The 17788-nt window shown below is 35.8% G+C and overlaps 1 protein-coding gene across 1 annotated transcript in view; it reads left to right on the plus strand.

The window, feature by feature from the left end:
- LOC104866024 (kynurenine/alpha-aminoadipate aminotransferase, mitochondrial-like) overlaps nucleotides 1-16242 on the plus strand; it is a 30083-nt gene extending 13841 nt beyond the window's left edge. The window contains 8 exon segments of the mRNA XM_033765442.1: nucleotides 6954-7036; nucleotides 7634-7730; nucleotides 9263-9324; nucleotides 9394-9400; nucleotides 10376-10433; nucleotides 11660-11766; nucleotides 14545-14646; nucleotides 15918-16242. Of these exon segments, the coding sequence (XP_033621333.1) occupies nucleotides 6954-7036; nucleotides 7634-7730; nucleotides 9263-9324; nucleotides 9394-9400; nucleotides 10376-10433; nucleotides 11660-11766; nucleotides 14545-14646; nucleotides 15918-15959 (558 nt within the window). The 3' untranslated portion in view covers nucleotides 15960-16242.
- Nucleotides 16243-17788: the final 1546 nt, after the last annotated feature.

Here is a 17788-nt window from a genome sequence, read left to right on the forward strand (position 1 = left end):
TTTCCACAGTGGTTACACCAGTCTGCAGTCCCACCAACAATGGAAAAGGGTTCCTTTTATGCCACAACCCTGCCAGCATTTGTTATTGTGTGATTTCTTGATAGCACCCATTCTTTCTGGGATGAGATGGAATCTCAGTGTTGTTTTCATCTGCATCTCTCAAATGACCAATGATGTTGAACATTTTTCATATATTTATTTCCTGCTTTTATTTCTTTGTCTGTGAAATGTCTGTTCATTTCAGATGCCCATTTTTGAATTGGGTCTGTGTATTTGGGGCTGTGCAATTTTTTAGTTCATTATATATTCTAGATAGTAATCTTTGAGGAATAGTTTGTAAAAATTTTTCCCACATTTTAGGTTATCTCATAGCTCTATTGGTGATTTCTTTCACTTTGTAAAAACTTTTAATACAATGAGATTCAAATTCAATGAGATTCAGTGAGATTTGTTTATTCTTTGAGCAAGTTCTCATGCTGCTGAGGATTTCTTCATAAAGTCTTCTCCTATGCCAATGTCTTCGAGAGTTCTACCTAATTTATTTTCCAGTAAATTTAGTGTTTCTGTTTTGATATTTAGATCTTTAATCCACTTGGATTTTAGTTTAGTGAATGGTGAAAGATAAGGATCTAGTTTTCATCTTTGGCAAGTTAAAAGCCAGTTTTTCAACACCACATATTAAGGACTCTATCTTTCCTCCAGAGAGGATGGTTGGCTCCTTTGTCAAAGATGAGGTAGCTTAGAAAGTCTGGAGTTGTTTCTGCTTCTTCTAATCTGTCCCACTAATCCTCAGGTCTGTTTCTTTGCCAGTACCATGCTGTTTTTATCACAGTGTCTTTGCGGTATAGTTTCAAGTTGGGAATTGTGATACCCACTGCCATGTCTCTGTTCCCTAGAAAGGCTTTCACTATTCTAGGTCTTTTCTAGTTCCTAATGAATTTTTGGATTGTTTTCTCAAGCTCTGTGAAATATAATGTTGGGATTTTTTATTGGGATAGCATTGAATCTGTATAGAAATTTTGGAAGTATGGCCATTTTCACTATATTGACTCTTCCTCTCTGGGAGCAAGGAATGTCTTTCCATCTCCTTATATCCTCCTCTATCTCTTTTTTCAGAGTTCTGTAGTTTTCAGTATAGAGGTCTTTTGTCTCCTTCATCAGATTGATTCCTAGATGTTTCATTTTATTGGGTGTTATTGTGAAAGTGATTGTTTTCCTAATTTCTCTCTCAATCTGTTATTTGTGTACAAGAAGGCTATTGATTTTTGAGTGTTGACTTTGTTTTGTTTTGTTTTTCTTATTGAGTTTATTGGTATATTTTAGGTATACAGTACAGTTACATTCATAATTGGGATCTTGTACCTTTACATGACAGGTCTTGGTTCTCATTTTTTCCCCTTACCCCTGCCCTCTCTTCACCCGCTCCTCCCATCCCTATTTATAAATACTTTATTTCCATTTGTTCATTTTCTCATATTATTTTCTTTTCCTTATTTTTATGAGTGTTGACTTTGTATCCAGCTACTCTACTGAATCTGTCAGGTAAGTCTAGCAGTCTTTTGGTGGAGTTTTTTTGTTGTTGTTTTTTGTTTTTTGTTTTTTGTTTTTTGTTTTTTTTTGGTGTTCTATGTAGAGTATCATATCATCAGCAAATAATGACAGTTTAACCTCTTCCTTTCCTGTGTTTATTGTTTTTATTTATTTCTCTTGTCTAATTGCCATGGCTAATGTTTCCAGAACTATATTGAACAGGAGTGATAACAGTAGACACTGTCATCTTGTTCCTGATTTTAGCATGAGTGTGAAGATTTTTAGTTTTTGACCATTTAGAATGATATTAGTTGTTATTTTTTCTTAGCCTTTATCGGGCTGAGATAAAGACCATCTATTCCAATTTTCTGTAGGATTTTTAGCATGAATATGTGTTGAATATTGTCAATTGCTTTTTCTGCATCTATTGAGATAATCATATGGTTTTTGTCCTTAATTCTGTTAATATAGTGTATTACATTTATTGATTTACATATGTTGAACCATCCTTGCATCCCTGGGATAAATCCGACTTGGTCAGGGTGTATGAGCATCTTGATGACTTTCTGTATTCTGTTTGCCAGTATCTTATTGAGGATTTTTGCATCTATGCTCATTAGGGAGATTGCCTGTAGTTCTCTCTTTTGGTTGGATCATTTCCTGATTTTGGAATCAAAGTAATACTTGCTTCCAGGAATGAATTTGAAAGTATTGCTTCTCTTTCAATTTCATTGAAGAGTTTAAGGAGTAGTGGCAATAGTTCTTCTTTAAATCTCTTGTAGAATTCAGCAGTGAGCCATCAGGGCCTGGGCTTTTCTTTGTTGGTGATGTTTCAATTACATTTTCAATTTCACTGAATGTAATTGGGGTGTTTAGACTTTTTATATCTTCTTTGTTCAACTTTGGACATTCATATGTGTCTAGGAATCTATTTCTTCTGTATTTTCCATTTTATTAAAGTATACGTTTTTGAAGTTGGTACTGATGATCCTCTGGATTGCTGGTGGATTCACCTTTTTCATTCCTAATTGCATGAATTTGAGCCTTTCTTTCCTTTTTTGATAAGGTTGGCTAAGGGTTTATTAATTTTATTTATTCTTTTAAAATCCAACTCTTTGATTCATTGATTTTTATATCATTCTCTTAGTCTCCATTGCAATTTCTGCTTTGAAATTTATAATTTCCTCCCTTGTACAAGCTTTTGGTTTGTCTTGCTCTTCTTTTTCTAGGAGCTTAAGGTTAAGCATTAGGTTGTTTGTTTGAGGTTGTATTGGCATTATCATTTAATTGTAGAAACTGTCTAATTTCTTCTTTAATTTCCTCTGTGACCCAATGGTTGTTCAGCAGGGTTTTATTTAATTCCCATGTGTTTGTGAAGTTCTTGCAGTTTCTTAGGCTACTGGTCTCTAGTTTAATTGCACTATGGTCTGATAATATACAGGGGATAACTTCCATTCCTTTGAATTTACTTAGATAGCATATGTTCTATTTTGGAGAATGATCCATGTGCAGCTGAAAAGAATGTATATTCTGATTTTGTGGGATGGAACACTTTGTACACATCTACTAAATCCATTTGTTCTAAGACTTAGTTCAGTTCTGTTATTTCATTGTTGGTTTTTTTGTCTAGATGATCTGTATATTTTTGTCAGTGGAGTATTGAGGTTCCCCACTACTATTGTATTAGTGCTTATTTCATTTTTATATCCATTAATATTTGTTTTGTATAGCTGGAGGCATTAGTATTCAGTGCATATTTATGATTATCATTTCTTCCTCTTGTACTGTTCCCTTTACAAGGATGTAGTGGCCGTCTTTGCCTCTCTTAATTAGTTTTGGTTTGAAATCTAATCTGTCTGAAAATAAGATAGCTACCCCCACTTTTTTCCAGGTTCTGGTCACATGGAGAACTGTTTTCCATCCTTTTACTCTCAGTCTATGAATTTATTTGTGGATTAAGTGGGCATCTTATATACAACATATTGTTGGATTTTGCTTCTTAGTCCATTCTGCCAGACTATTTCTTTTGATCGGTGAATTGAGGCCATTCACATTGATGGCTATAACTGTTATGGTATTGACTTTTCATTGTCATGTTATTTTCCTATTGTTGGTTCTTTTATTTTTTATTTTCCCCTCTCTCCCTTTAATTTCTTGCCTTGCCTGGTATATTTACTCTGTTGGCCCTTATAGAGGTATGGTCTTCACTTTCTTTTTCCAGGATATTGTTTAGAAGTGTTTGGAGTGTTCTTTGACATGGAAGTATCTTATTTCCCCATCAATTTTGAAATATAGTTTTGCAGGATACATCAGTCTAGGTTGAAGGTTGTTTTCTTCTAAAACTTGAAATACCTCACTCCAGGCTCTCCTTGACTTAAGGTTTTCTGTTGAAAAGTTTTCTGTGATTCTGATGGACTTTCATTTGTGTGTGATTTGTTTCTTTTCTCTAACTGCTTGTAATATTTTGTTCTTCTGTTGGGTTTCCATGATCTTATTATGTCTAGGTGTAGTTTTTGTTTTTTGGTTTTTTTATCATGGCTAGTTGGAATCCTAAATGCCTCACTTATATGTATGTCAAATTCTTCCCCTCTGCTTGGGAAGTTTTCTGTCATTAATTCTGTGAACAACTTTTTACATACTTTGTACTTTCTCCTGCTTCTTCATGGATTCGTATCAGTCTTATATTATTCTTCTTTACATAATCTAAGAGTTGTTGGATTTATTTCTCATGGTCCCTTGCCATTTTTAAGAGATCTCTCTTTTCATGGTCACTGACCACAATCCTATCTTCTATATCTAAAATTCTATCCTCACATTCATTCATCCTGCTGTGAATGCTTTCAATAGAGTTTTTAATCTCCTGGATATCTGTTTAAATCTGTTTCAAGAATTCCATTTATTTCCTATGCTGGGCATTCTTGGTTTCCATCATGGTCCTGAGCTCATCTATTTTTTATCTGTTTCTTTTCTAGAGTCTCTAATCATGTCTTTAATTTTTCTCACCATCTCTGTGGTTATCTGGGTAATTGCTTCTGTTTTGAATTTTTCTAGAATCTCATTTTTCTGTTTTTTTACTTCCTGTGTTATTGGTTCAGGGTGACTAGATAGTTGACTGTCAGACTTTTCCACCTCAATTCCCCCAGAATTTACCTTTGGTGGGTTGGAAGTCTGTGTTTATGTCTTGTTTAAATGCCTTCTCATTGCTATTTTGTCATTGGTATGGTCCTTGGTTTAATTCCTGACTAAATACTTAAATCTTCCAGATAACATCTTTAGGTTTTGAGTCGCTAATATCTCTGAGGCAAACTCATTTTCATTATACCAGAGAGAACAACTGATTAGATCAATCACAACACCTTAGCCCAAGAGATAGAATCAGCAACCCAATAGCATCAGTCACAACTTAGAAAATGACAATTAATCTATCACTTTTCACCATATGAATGAAATCAAATCAAAGACCAACCCAAAATAAGTTTATAGTGAATAAATTCTTCAATATAACAACTTTACTCTTCAGGATGGGGATTTAAAAGGAGTTGGGAAAGAGGGATATATAGATAGGATAGAGAAGGTTAGAAGTGAGGTCAGAGGACACAGGAAGATCACACAAATGCTTGGGAACTGTTGAAGAGAAGAGGGTCAGACAGAACAAAATATTCCCAAGAACAGAACAAACTAACAGGAATAGGGAGGCTAGATAATGTAATCACTTTCTTTTAAAATTAATGGCAATTAAGAGAAGGAAAAGGAGAAGAACAGGAAAAGAAAGAAAATAAATTCAAATTAGGATAGGAACAGGAACAAAAAGGCAGCATAATGGAGATAAAGGTGGGAGAGAGAGAGATACAGAATGAAAGGAAGATAAGAAGATTAAAATAAAAAAATGAGAAAAGAAAAAGATAGATAAAAATATTTTAAATGATTAAAGATAAGTGAAAAATATTACTTTAAAAATAAAAAATACAAACAGAAATAGCGAGCCTCCTTCAAGTATGTATGCCTCTGTTGACACAATGAACAGCATGGGCAGGAGTGTGCAGGTCTAAGCTAATTAATTTCAGCAAGCCACCAGCTGTCTCCTAAGGTTTAGGCTGATTTTTGGCTGCAAGGCCCAAGTTGAAATCTCTGTCCTCCTGCTGGGTTCAACTCTGCAAGGTTCTGCTGCAGATTCCAGCTGTCTTTCCCCTGAAGTTAGACCAGGTTCCAATGTGAGATGCTGATTCCTCCAACTTGCCAACTATGGTGGTCTGGTGTGCCTTTATTGCAGATTTTCTTCACTTCTACAGTGGGCTTCAATTTTCATCTAAGAGCCTCAGAGAGGTTTTCTTTCTCTTGTTCGGGGCAGGGCACAAACACCGCTGTATTGGAGCCCACACAGTTGGGCTCCTCTGTTGCACTGGTCTAAGGGTCAGGCCAACTGGAGGATCAGTGCTTTTCATTTTTGGTGTGACTTCTCTTTCTAGTAATTACTTAACTTCAGAATAGTCACTAGCCCCCAAAACTGTGACTATAGGCAAACAGATTAAATCAGGCTGATGGTCTTGAACTCCATACCCTAGCTCACAGCTCCGTCAGTGTCATCCTAGGGATGTTGAAGCACGTTCTAACTTGGGTGTCAGCTTCAGTCTTGAGATAATGGCTGATGAGGATGATGTCTAAGGAGGACTGAGAAGTTGGGTTCAAGCTGAAGTAGAGCTGTGTTCAGTTAATGCTGTTCTTTTATGGACATAGAAGAAGGTGTTACAGGCAGCATGCAGATTCACCATCCCCTTCCCTTATGCCTGGATCTTTCCTAAAAATAATGGGCTTTTAGGTTCATCCTCACTCTATACCTCTGCTGCCTTTCATGATTTCTAGATCCTAATGGACAGTAGAGGTGGAACAGACTACTATCGTCTGGTCCACCAAAATCTAACAGTTTATTTGCTCCCAGGGTTGCAGAGAACATACAATTGCATTCAGTCACCCAATTACATCACCAAGAAGAAACAAAAATTCTTGATTTTTCTATACTGTTTGACTGATCATTCTGTACATCTTGATCAACAGTCTCTAGGAAATTGAATGCTACTGGCCCTCTTCATTTTTATCCTGTCCAAAGTAGGTTTGCTTGAGTCCTTCCTCCAAGTCACTTTTTCCTAAATTTCAACCCCTGAGGTAAAGAGGTTTTTCTAACTATGCAATAGTTTTGTTTTGAGAATATAAAGAAGACCTTGTGTTTGACAAGGAAACCATGAAGGCAGGCAGATACTAGTACAGAACATGCATGTCAGGTTTACTACATGGAAAGAGGTGTAGACAAAGAGAAGAGATCCTCGGGCTATTATATTCCAAAGCCATGCCTCCCCTGCTCTATTCGGTGTTACCCTACAGCTACTAACACTGTTCACACACCAAAGTACTTTTCTTCCCATTTTAAGCCCTGGGCACCGACATTTCTCTCCATGGATGTTGATGGGCGTGTCATCAGAGCTGATTCCTTTTCGAAAATCCTCTCCTCGGGGTAAGGTCCATGTCTCTAATTTGAGCCCAGTATATTTTAATCCAAGCATGTCTCATTTAAGAAGCTTGAAGCTGAGCATGGTGGTGCATGCCTGTAACCCAGCACTCTGAGAGGCTTAGGCAGGAGAATCGCAAGTTTGAGCCCAGCCTGGGCAACTTAGCCACTTAGTGAGATCTTGTTTTAAAATAAAAGGCTTAAAGACAGCTGAGGATGTACCTCAATGCAAAGGGCTGGGTTAAAAAAAAAACTTGAATTTCACCTTAAAACAGCATAGTGATTATTAATATTAGTATAATCCTTTCTCTTTATTAATCTCCAATTATCAAAGATGGTTGGGTACTAAAGTTTTAGTGAGATAGTTCAGAATATTGGTATCCTTATGAAAGAACACATTTGGAAAAACTTGCACTTGCATTAATGTATTTCATAAATGGGCACCTACATTTACAGTTGTACCTGAAATAAGTAGTTCATTTTATCAGAATATTTTTAATATTCTAGGTCCATTTATCCCAGGTGAAAAGGTTCCTCCTAATGAAGTCAATGCAGTGATATGTTAATGCGAATAGGTTTAGAGACTTTTCTCTTCTTCTGTAGGTTGAGAGTGGGTTTTGTAACGGGCCCAAAACCATTGATAGAGAAAATTGTTTTACACACACAAGTATCATCAATGCACCCCTGCAGTTTCTCACAGGTAAGTGCAAATTGAAGTACTGTTTTTTTAAAAAATCAAACCAGTATAGCAATTAGATGTTGTCAAGTAATATTAGACAAGGTTGAGCGCATTCAGGGTGGTATGGCCAAAGACAGCAAGTGAGATTAAGTTAAGGCAACAAGAAGGGAGACTCATAAATGCTAAATCTCCAATTCCAATACAGACTGAATTAGCAGGCCAAATCCCATAGATGCTTACGCTAAAAGACAAATGAGTTATGGTAATCTGGTGTTCTTTCACAGCACAACCCAAACTGCTTGTAAATCAAGGTATTGCACTTAGCTTGTGCCCCTATGAGAACACCAAAATATTATTCTATGGAACTGAACAAAACGGACTCAAGTTTGGTGAAGCAATACTAACTTTGACTTCCTTGACTTGGACCTTATAAAGAGACCAAGAAATCTGAACGTGTTCAGTGACTCACTGTGTACCTTCATTGCACCACCAACCCACACACAGTAGTTGGACTGCTTTGCATCCATGTTTCCCTGAAATAAGACCTACCCAAAAAACAGGTTCCAGCATGATTTGAAAAGGGACATCCCCTGAAAAGGATGCAATTGACCTCATTTTCAGGGAATGCTTCTTCTGAAACCATGCTGGAACTTGTGTTTCTGGGTAGGTCTTATTTTGGGAGGAACTGGGAATTAAAGTAAAATTAACCTCCAAGAATGTATAAATTTTCTCAGGTGCTGTGAGAAATTACTGGATTTCAAAATTATTGTAAGTGTTGGAATTGGATCTTTAGGGTAGAACTACTACATAAGAAATAAAAATGAATAGAAAAATAGTCACATAAGGTATTTGATATTGTATATACATAAAGTGTAGCTGTCCCCATGCCTTATCAAATTAGAGTCTTTTCCTATATTTTTTAATATCGGTTATCAGCAGCAGTTTGCTATCCATTTACACCATTTAGAGCTTCTATTTTAAATAAAGAATCTCCAAATATGATATAGAACTTTAGATATTGCCATTTATATTTTAGGCTGAGGATATAGCTCAGTGTTACAAAGGACAAGGAAATGCTTTGATTCTCAGCACTGCTCAGAGAGATGGGACAGAGAGAGAATACTATATATTCTTTTATATTTAGAGAGGCAGAATAGTCTTGTAACAAATATCTTGGATGTGGAGCTGAACAGTCTGACTTCAAATCTGAGCTCTGTAACCAGCAGAAAAATTAACACTTCTGCTTTGATTTTCTTATCAATAAAATAAAACTAACTTTTCTAATAATTGGATCATTGGGAAGATGAGTGAAAATATATTGATGCGTTTCTGTAGTGCCTGGTACATAAAGAGCTCCATAGAAATAGTTGATCTTCTTACTACTGTTGTTGTCACGGTTATCAACATTTGCTATAAATCACTGACTGCCAACAGCTGGATTCAGCATACTTTATCTTTTTATAGCGGTAGTCTGGATGATTTGCTTCTGCGTTTGGCAAACGCAGACACTTTTAAGGAATGAATTGTGACAGTGTTCCTAGTCTCTCTTTTAGCTCATGATATCACAGCTTCTACAGCAATGGGGAGAAGAAGGCTTCCCGGCTCACGTGGACAGGTATAGAATCATTTCTTAACATTTTTATGAGCAAAATAGGAGCCCCACAAAAGAAGCACACAGCACCAGAGTGTTGGTTTATTAATCTTCCTTCCTGAATATACCAAGCTAGACAATGGGAATAGTCTATCAAAGGGCAAATCCTGTTCATTACCTAGAAAGTCTTCCCAGGAGCACCCAAGGAATGCCCTGAAAGCAGCGTCAATGAAGCCCCAAGGTAACCTGAAGTTCCCTCAAGATTAGGATGGGTGCACAAAAGTATTCTCTTTAGTAATTAACTTACTGTGAGGGACACATGACACAGGAATTGACGCCTGTCCTAATGAGTAAGAACATAATCTACCTAAATAGTCAACACAATGGTGCAAGTTATGAACTGCTGTGGTTGTGTAAGTGTGGTACTCCTAGGACATGTAGAAATAAGGAGGAAGGGGTCCCCTCATTCCCAGACCAGGGGTTCACCATGCCAATAGTACTGTCTTTGTTGCTAAAGATTCTCCTGCCTTGCAAATGGCAATCATTATTTGAGACAATTAAACAAAGATCAACCCTCCTATTTCTAAGTTCTACGTTTTACATAGAAATTACTTTTTTGCACTATTGATATTTATTTTTTAAGGAATCCACAACAAAGTAAATATGACACTTGTAAAAATGGTCAACCCAAATACTCTTGCTTCTCAAACATTCAACATTTTTTGTTAGTAAATAAATATTTTAATGAACACATGGAGATGTAAAAATTGTACATATTTGTTGGATATTGTGTGATACTTTGATAAAGGTATACATTATATAATGCTTGAATTGGGTTAAAGCATAACTACCTTCTTGCACATTTATCACTTCCTTACATTGAAAACATTCCAAATCTTTTATTTTCACCTTTCTGAGGTAAACAATACATGATCATTACCTTTATTACCTATATGTTACATTCAACATTTTAATCGGGAGAGAAAACAAATTCCTATAACTTGGAGTTCAAAGCTAATTTCGTTTCTGCAGTCCATGTACAGAGCATATCTTTGTCATTGTTCGCCTCTTCCAGGATTATTGATTTCTACAGAGAGACGCCATATTGGCAGCTGCGGAGAAGTGGTTAAGTGGTGAGTAAAATGTGCATGTGTCCTTATGATAAACAAGAACACCTGTAAGAATGGGTGATAAATATTGCATATTATTGACATTCCTAGTGGTGAGAAGAAATCCCTAATCTTGGAGCATTCTTGAAAGATGTTTCCCTCCAAAGGATCTCACAAGTAACATCCTACAAAGAATAGCACACTTCTGCCATCTGTTGCTAAAATTTGTGGTTCTTAAAAAAAAAATCGAGTCCAGAAGCCAAGCAGCCATAACTTACAGCTAATAGCCATCTTCAAAATTATTATTTATTTCAAAATTTTGCTCCAAACAAATAATATGCTCTGTTTCCGAGTAAGCTGTATGAGGACTAGTAGTGCAGTCTAAAGCAGATCTCGCATTACAATTTCTTTCTCTTCTAGTAATTAACCACAGTTACTATCTGGTATTAGCTCTTACTAATTTGATTTCAAAATGTGTTAGAATTATTCTCATTATGGAGGCAGTCAGAAGAATAATGTGGCTTTAACTATATCATTTAAAGTGCCTGTTGTATCAGTAACAATAAAAAATTTCAGTTCCTTTCCTATCTAATTCCTTATGAGGTATTGGTAAAAACTAAATAAATTTCTATTTCATAAGCATATTGTTCCATGATTTTGCATGGAAATGGTGAAGAAAAAGGTGTAACTAGAGAAGAGGTTCTTAAAAAACAGTAATTAAAATCAAAATAAATATTCTTTCTTCTTGATTTTTCTATCCATTAGGAACATACAGCTAACAAATGCATATGGAATTCTTGAATTTTAAGTACTTCTTTTCATAATTAACTACATTCTGATAAAACTAATATACTGAACTTCTAAACTATCACAAAAAAGATAAGATTAATTGAAACACCAGAAGACTCTAGGAGGAATTGAAGAATTGTCTTTTAAAATGGAAGCAGCCACACTTGGCTTAGCTATGGTTCTAATTATTTGAAGGAGAGAGGCACTGTGTTGCTAGTTCTCCGCTAAGGCTGGCTGCAGTTGTAACTGTTCACACAGTAGCTACTCAGTCTCCCTCCCTACCTCCCTCTTACCCACACACTGACTCCTCGAAATAATCCTAGAGTATCTGTTTTCAGGACTCATAAAACTATATTTTTTTAAATCTTATCACTGAAGGAACCTTTTGGAAGTACTAGTTTATAATGACCATATTATGTCACAGAAAAAAATAGTTGACACATATTCTCTTTTGTGTGTAGGTCTGGCAGAATGGCATGTACCTGTTGCTGGTATGTTTTTATGGGTTAAAATTACAGGCATTTCTAATTCACAACAACTGATTGAAGAAGAAGCCCTTAAAAAAGAGGTGGGTGGAAGGGGACACCTAAATAAAAAGTTGCACTTGTATTTAAAGTAATTTTTTGACTTGACTAAAAATGAAAAAGGTGTTTTGTATTCCCCAGTAGCCAACTGATACTGTTCTAATATTAGGCATGCTATGTCTTATTAAAATAGTAATAAACGTGAGGGTTACATAACTATTCAGTTGGTCTAAGTGAATGGCGGCACAGTCATTCACCTCAGCCAGTGATTAGCACAGTGGCTAAGAGATTGCTATGGAGCCACACTCTGTGGGTTTCAGTCCAGCTCTGCCCACTGCTGGACACGCGTCACTGGGTAAGTGGCCCTTTTGGTGCTTCATCTACAAAGCAGAGAGTGAGAATCTCTCCCTCATGGGGTTGCTGTGATGGCTGAATGAACTGTATGTGTAAAGCACTTGGAGTAATACCTGGCACATAATAAATGCTCCCGAATATGACTCTATAAGTAAATTTGGAAGGTGCAAGGAATTTTTTTAAATAATTCATCGTTTCACCACCTAGGTTTTGTGACCATTTATTGTGTATTTTTGAAGAGATTTTATATATTCCATTATTTGGGATTGTGAAGTCATTTTACATAGCTAATATTACATAGACAAGATTGAATCCTTATTATCCATATGAAATTACCTCTTATAGGTTTGTCTGTCTCTCTTTTTCTCCTTCTATACTTGTCATGAATCTACTTAGATTTCACTTGTGGCCAGTGATTAAGCTCAAATTCTAACTGAAAATTTTCTGTGTAGCTTTCTAATTTACCTAATATGTTTGCTTCTTCCATTAATTAATTCCTTTATCACATTTGCCAGTCATCCTTTGTAAACAATGAGACTATTTCTAGAATCACTGTTGTCTTGAATGAATACACAGAATAAATAAGATTGGGATGAGGATGGCAAGGTAGCACACTGATACATAAGAGACAAACTAGGCTAGAGATTAAATTTAGAGACGGACAACAGGGAAAAGGTATTACCTTCTCTGACCATCCTACTTTACAACAGGACTTATCCTTTATCATTGTTCTAATCCTAGTAGCAGCACATAGTAGGCACTTATATACTGACGTATTTCAGACAAATTTATTGTAATGTATTACATGAACTTGACATTTTCTTTGCCTTCCTATCAATACTATTTTCATCGAACTCATCAATAAGTAGCTATTTGTATGTATTTCTGAGCTAAGTGCTAAGGATGGAGGGTATTCTGCTGTACTTTTTTTTCATCCTCTTTGTTTATTCCACAATCCTGTTGGATGTTCCTTTACCTTTTCTAAATACTCTCCAACTTTATCACTACTGCTTCTACCCAGCATTTGGCTTTCTTACTAAGAGGTTATTACCACTCTCTCCTATTACAGGTGATTGTTTCTAGCTCATCCCACAACTTTTTTATTATATTGAGAAAAATGATGACTTCCACGCTTTCTGAGTCAGCATAAAGAAACCCATAAAATCTTTTCCAAAGAGTTCCCCCAAATCATTGCACTCCCAACTCATCTTCTTTTAGTGACAGTACCCAGATTTTTCACGTAACAGCAACCAGTTGATTAATGCTTCCAGAGAGCGTGATTGTACTGTTAAAACTAATTGCTATAAATAATGCGCTCCAAAATCACAAAGATATAACACAAAAGAAGCTCATGTCTGATTCACATAAAATTCGAAAAGGTAATCTGCAGAAAACTATGATTCAAAGACCTCAGTTCCTTTCATCTTATTCTCTGGCATTCTTATAGAATCCAAGATCACTAGAAAGTGGAAAGAATAGGGCAGATCACACATGGGAACATTTTTATGGGCCAGGACTAAAAATAGCATCCATGACTTTGGTTCGTATGGTTGAGCATAATCAAAAGACAGTAGAAGCGTTGTGCGTGTGACTCAGTGACTGTGTGCTTAGTATATATGCACCAGGTTCAGTGCTCAGTTGTTGGAGAGAAAGACTGGAGGAGTAGAAGAGGGAAGGAGAGAAGCAAAAGGGAATCTGTGGTTTGGCTACAGGTGGTCACCATGAAGAGCAATTGCTCCACCCCCCATCTTCACACACTTAGTTAACATTCATTTTTAGTTCTTCATTTTATGTATTATTTTATTTTACCACCTCTCATTCTTTTTTTTTTTTTGAAGGGGGGGTTGAGACAGAGTCTCACTATGTAGTTGAGACTGACCTGGAACTCACTATGCAGCCCAGGCTCATCCCAAACTCAGAGCAATCCTCCTGCCTCAGCCTCCCGAGTTCTGGGATTACAGGCATGCACCACCACACTTGGCTCTCATTCTTTTAATGTACTATTTTCTTCCCATCTCATGGCCCTTGCAATTCCCTACAATATTGTTTCCTGCTTTTTGCTAGGCCAACAATTACTTATCTTAAAGATCCCAGGTTAAAAATCACTGTCTAATTTGTTAACTTGAAATGCTATCTCATTGAATTTTCCAGTTAGATTAGATCATTAATTATTTTATAGACTTTTACATTCCTTTACTAAGCTGTCCTTTGCACATTTAGTGTTTTGTGTGTGTGTGTGTGTCTGTATTTGTTTCTGTGCATTGTTTAAGTAAAGAATAGCATTGACCAGTCTATTCATGTAGACTTGTTTGTTGGGTGACACAATTTTTATGTATTTTGTTTCTTCTGTTATGATTTCTTAAACTGCTTTTAAATTTAGAACATCCTTCTCACTCTGAGGTTAGGTTGATCTACATTTTAGTTATTCCCCAGGGGCAACATCACTTATTTTTCACAACCTCTCTTAGGTTCTACTGTTTCCTGGGAGTGCTTTCTACAAGGACAGCTCCACTAATAGCCCTTACTTCAGAGCCTGCTTCTCCACTGTTTCTGCAGAACAGATGGACGTGGTGAGTACGGGATTCTCTTCAGAGTAACACCAGCCCTCCATTCTGGGCTTTGGTGCATGTGTTGACCTTTTAAATTAAAAACATTACTTAATATTTTCTTGGGTTTCCAAAAACCAGAACTTTATGGACGATTGTGAACTCCCATTAAGTATCCCCCTTTTACTTTACTACGAGACCTCAGTAGATGAGCGAGACTAAACAAGTTAAAGTTTATTGTTTTTGTGAATAACTTTTCAGAATTGTGTGGAAGATTACCAACATTTTATAGGGAAATTGTCTTTCCTTCCTTCATGGAACTAACATGAATGAAAAGTACAAGTTCACAATAGATTGCAGTCTCTTCCCCTGAAGAAGAAAAGCATGGGCAGAGTCAACATATTGGTTAGTTTTTCATTTGTGGGACTAAATACCTGACGTACACAACTTAGAGGAGAGAAGCTCCATTTTTGCTCAGTTGCTGAAGATTTAGCATGTATTCAACTGAGTCCAAGGCAGAAACATGATAGAAGAAGGTTCTCACTTCATGATGGGTGGGAAGCACATCAGGGGAACAGTGCCAGAGGAGAAGGGGCCGTGGAACAGATGCAGTCCTTCAGGTCAGTCTCCGTGAGCCACCTAGACACACCCAGAAGTGTCCCTTATTATTCCTCCGGGAAGCTCCCAAGCCAATCAAGTTGGCAATTAAGCTTCACCACTGCACTCACTCCAAATCAATAATATTCTTAATTACAGTCCAACTTTAACCAGAGTAATAAGCATCAAGGAAACAAGAACCTAAGCACTATGCATGTGGAAATCCAAAAAGCAGAATTTTAAATTGAATAGTATTAACCATTAGTAGAATTTATTCTTATTTGGGGACATATTCCATTTTGGTGTGTTCTTTCTTTACTTGCTTTCTTGTATCATTAAATGTGCTTTTCATAAATTCTCCCTGCTTTCATATATGAATAGAGTTGGACAAAAAACTATAGAGAATGCATTTGCAGGTGAGATATTACATGAAAATATAAAATAATCTGTGTTGTGGATAAAATACAAAATGAAGATCATGAGTGTTTTGAGAACAAAAAAACTCCTAGAAATCTCAAGTAGCTATATCTACATATTTTAGTAGATATTCATGGCCTTTTGCCCAGTTAATATCAAGTTTAACTTCTTGCCTTATCCAGCCTCAGATAAACACTGTTTAACTTTTTAAAGTTTCAATCATTTTTTTCCAAGAAAGCATTCTAATTTCATTAACGATTCTTATCTCTTTTCTATTTTAGGCCTTCCAGAGATTAGCCCAAATTATAAAAGAAGCTTTATGAAGAAACCCAACTAATCATACTATTCATGGGTTTTTCAGATTAATTAGTTCTATGTTTTATCTGGAGGAAGCAATTATTGTTAGTCTTTCAGAGTGATATCAAGCATGTATGTCATGTATGTGTTTCTGTAGTGGTATAACTAGAGAACTTTTGGAAAGCCTTTAAATCCATCAGATTGCAAAAATGTATTTGTAAGCCACTTAGGCTTTTACTTTGCAGTCCATCAAAAAATTGTTTTTTTCTTTTATTTTACTGTAAAGAACTCTGTGGTTGCCTTATGTTGTTGCATAAATTTTCATTGAAACTAACACTTTATACTAAATTATTTTGGAATTTTAAAAAAATAATTAAATTCAAAATGGTATGTAACTCATGCCTATTCTGTTTCCAGGGAAACAATGGTAGACTATTTCAAAAATCATTGCTATAATTTGACCGTTGTAGATGAGTTTTAGTAAAACTACTAGTAATGGCATTTGTTTCATAACGTTCCCTCTTTTGCAGACTTTCCTAACTCTAAGATTTTAAAAAAATGGAAAAGAATTTATTGTTATCTAAAGAAAAGCCAAAAAGAGTGTATGAAGTTTTATACGCCAGGCGTATCCTACCATGTCCGGTCACCTCAATCCCTCAGCTGAGTAAGAACTGCTGAGATATTTCCATTCGCTGTAGTCCCACTTCTTGAAGGTCCATGGCATCTGTAACCAAGAGCCAATCATCAGTGTAGGTCATTAATCATCAGGACTGCTTGGTGCCAAGGACCGGACTGAAGCTGTTTTACTTAACGTACTCCAAAAAATGCCCCATCAATGAATAGTTCCTTATGGAGAGATGAATATCATCAGGCTATGATTTAAATGCCTGTACATTAAGCCTCTTAAAAAATTGTGGCATGTCAAGTAATGTATGACTAGTGTGAGTTTTAGAAATGAAGTATAAATTGGAAGACTGGAGTATTTTGTCATAAAATACATATTAGATTATTACAACTATTCAAAATTTTTACCATTTGAAATCATTTATCTAAATATTTTCAAAGGTTGACATAAATAAACTGTAGTCTATAATGTAACCAAGGAGATAAAATTAAAGCCTGATCAATATGAAGTATATTTTTCTAAAATAAATATAAATTTCCACATAGAGGTATGTTTTGAGTTTTAAGAAAACTGTGTAGTCAAGCTATATCCAAGCTTTGAACACTTTTAAAGAGTTGTAGAACATCACATAGCACTGTAAAACAAATGTCATTTGTATTAAATGGGCATCAGAGAATTAGGAAAATTAATTTTATCTACTAAACGGCAGAAATTGTATGAAATGAATTGACTCAATAATGAAAAATTCCCTGGAAATTAGATGTCCTAAGAATACAGTATGATAGCAAAGAGAAAACTTAGGACCAACTAAGCGGAAGGAAACTGGACATCAATTAGATAAAACCATTCATTAAAAGTCCTCAGTGCAGAAATTCATGGATCTTAAGAAAGTGGATACCTGAAACTTCATTTTTGGTTTCTCTTTTAATCCCATCTCCCCCATTATTTCAAATCTTCAAGAAGTATGCTGTGCACAGTATTTATGGGAGTAAAGGATTTGAGTTATGCCCAATAGGACAATAGAATGTGGAATGCAAATAGAAAATTCAGAGGAAATAGTGATTCAGAACCTTTGAAACCTAAAAGTATAAATTGCCCATAATTCACAAAATATTAGCATCTAAACACAAAATAGGAGGCTTGAGAAAATTTTCTGCTATTTTAGATGTCAATATGAGCCCAAAAACTACAGTGGTTCCCATTCGTTGATTTAAAATTTTTGAATACCTA

Source organism: Fukomys damarensis, unplaced genomic scaffold (assembly GCF_012274545.1).
Source record: "Fukomys damarensis isolate Sample0158 unplaced genomic scaffold, DMR_v1.0_HiC HiC_scaffold_18, whole genome shotgun sequence".
In the NCBI taxonomy this organism is placed as follows: domain Eukaryota; kingdom Metazoa; phylum Chordata; class Mammalia; order Rodentia; family Bathyergidae; genus Fukomys; species Fukomys damarensis.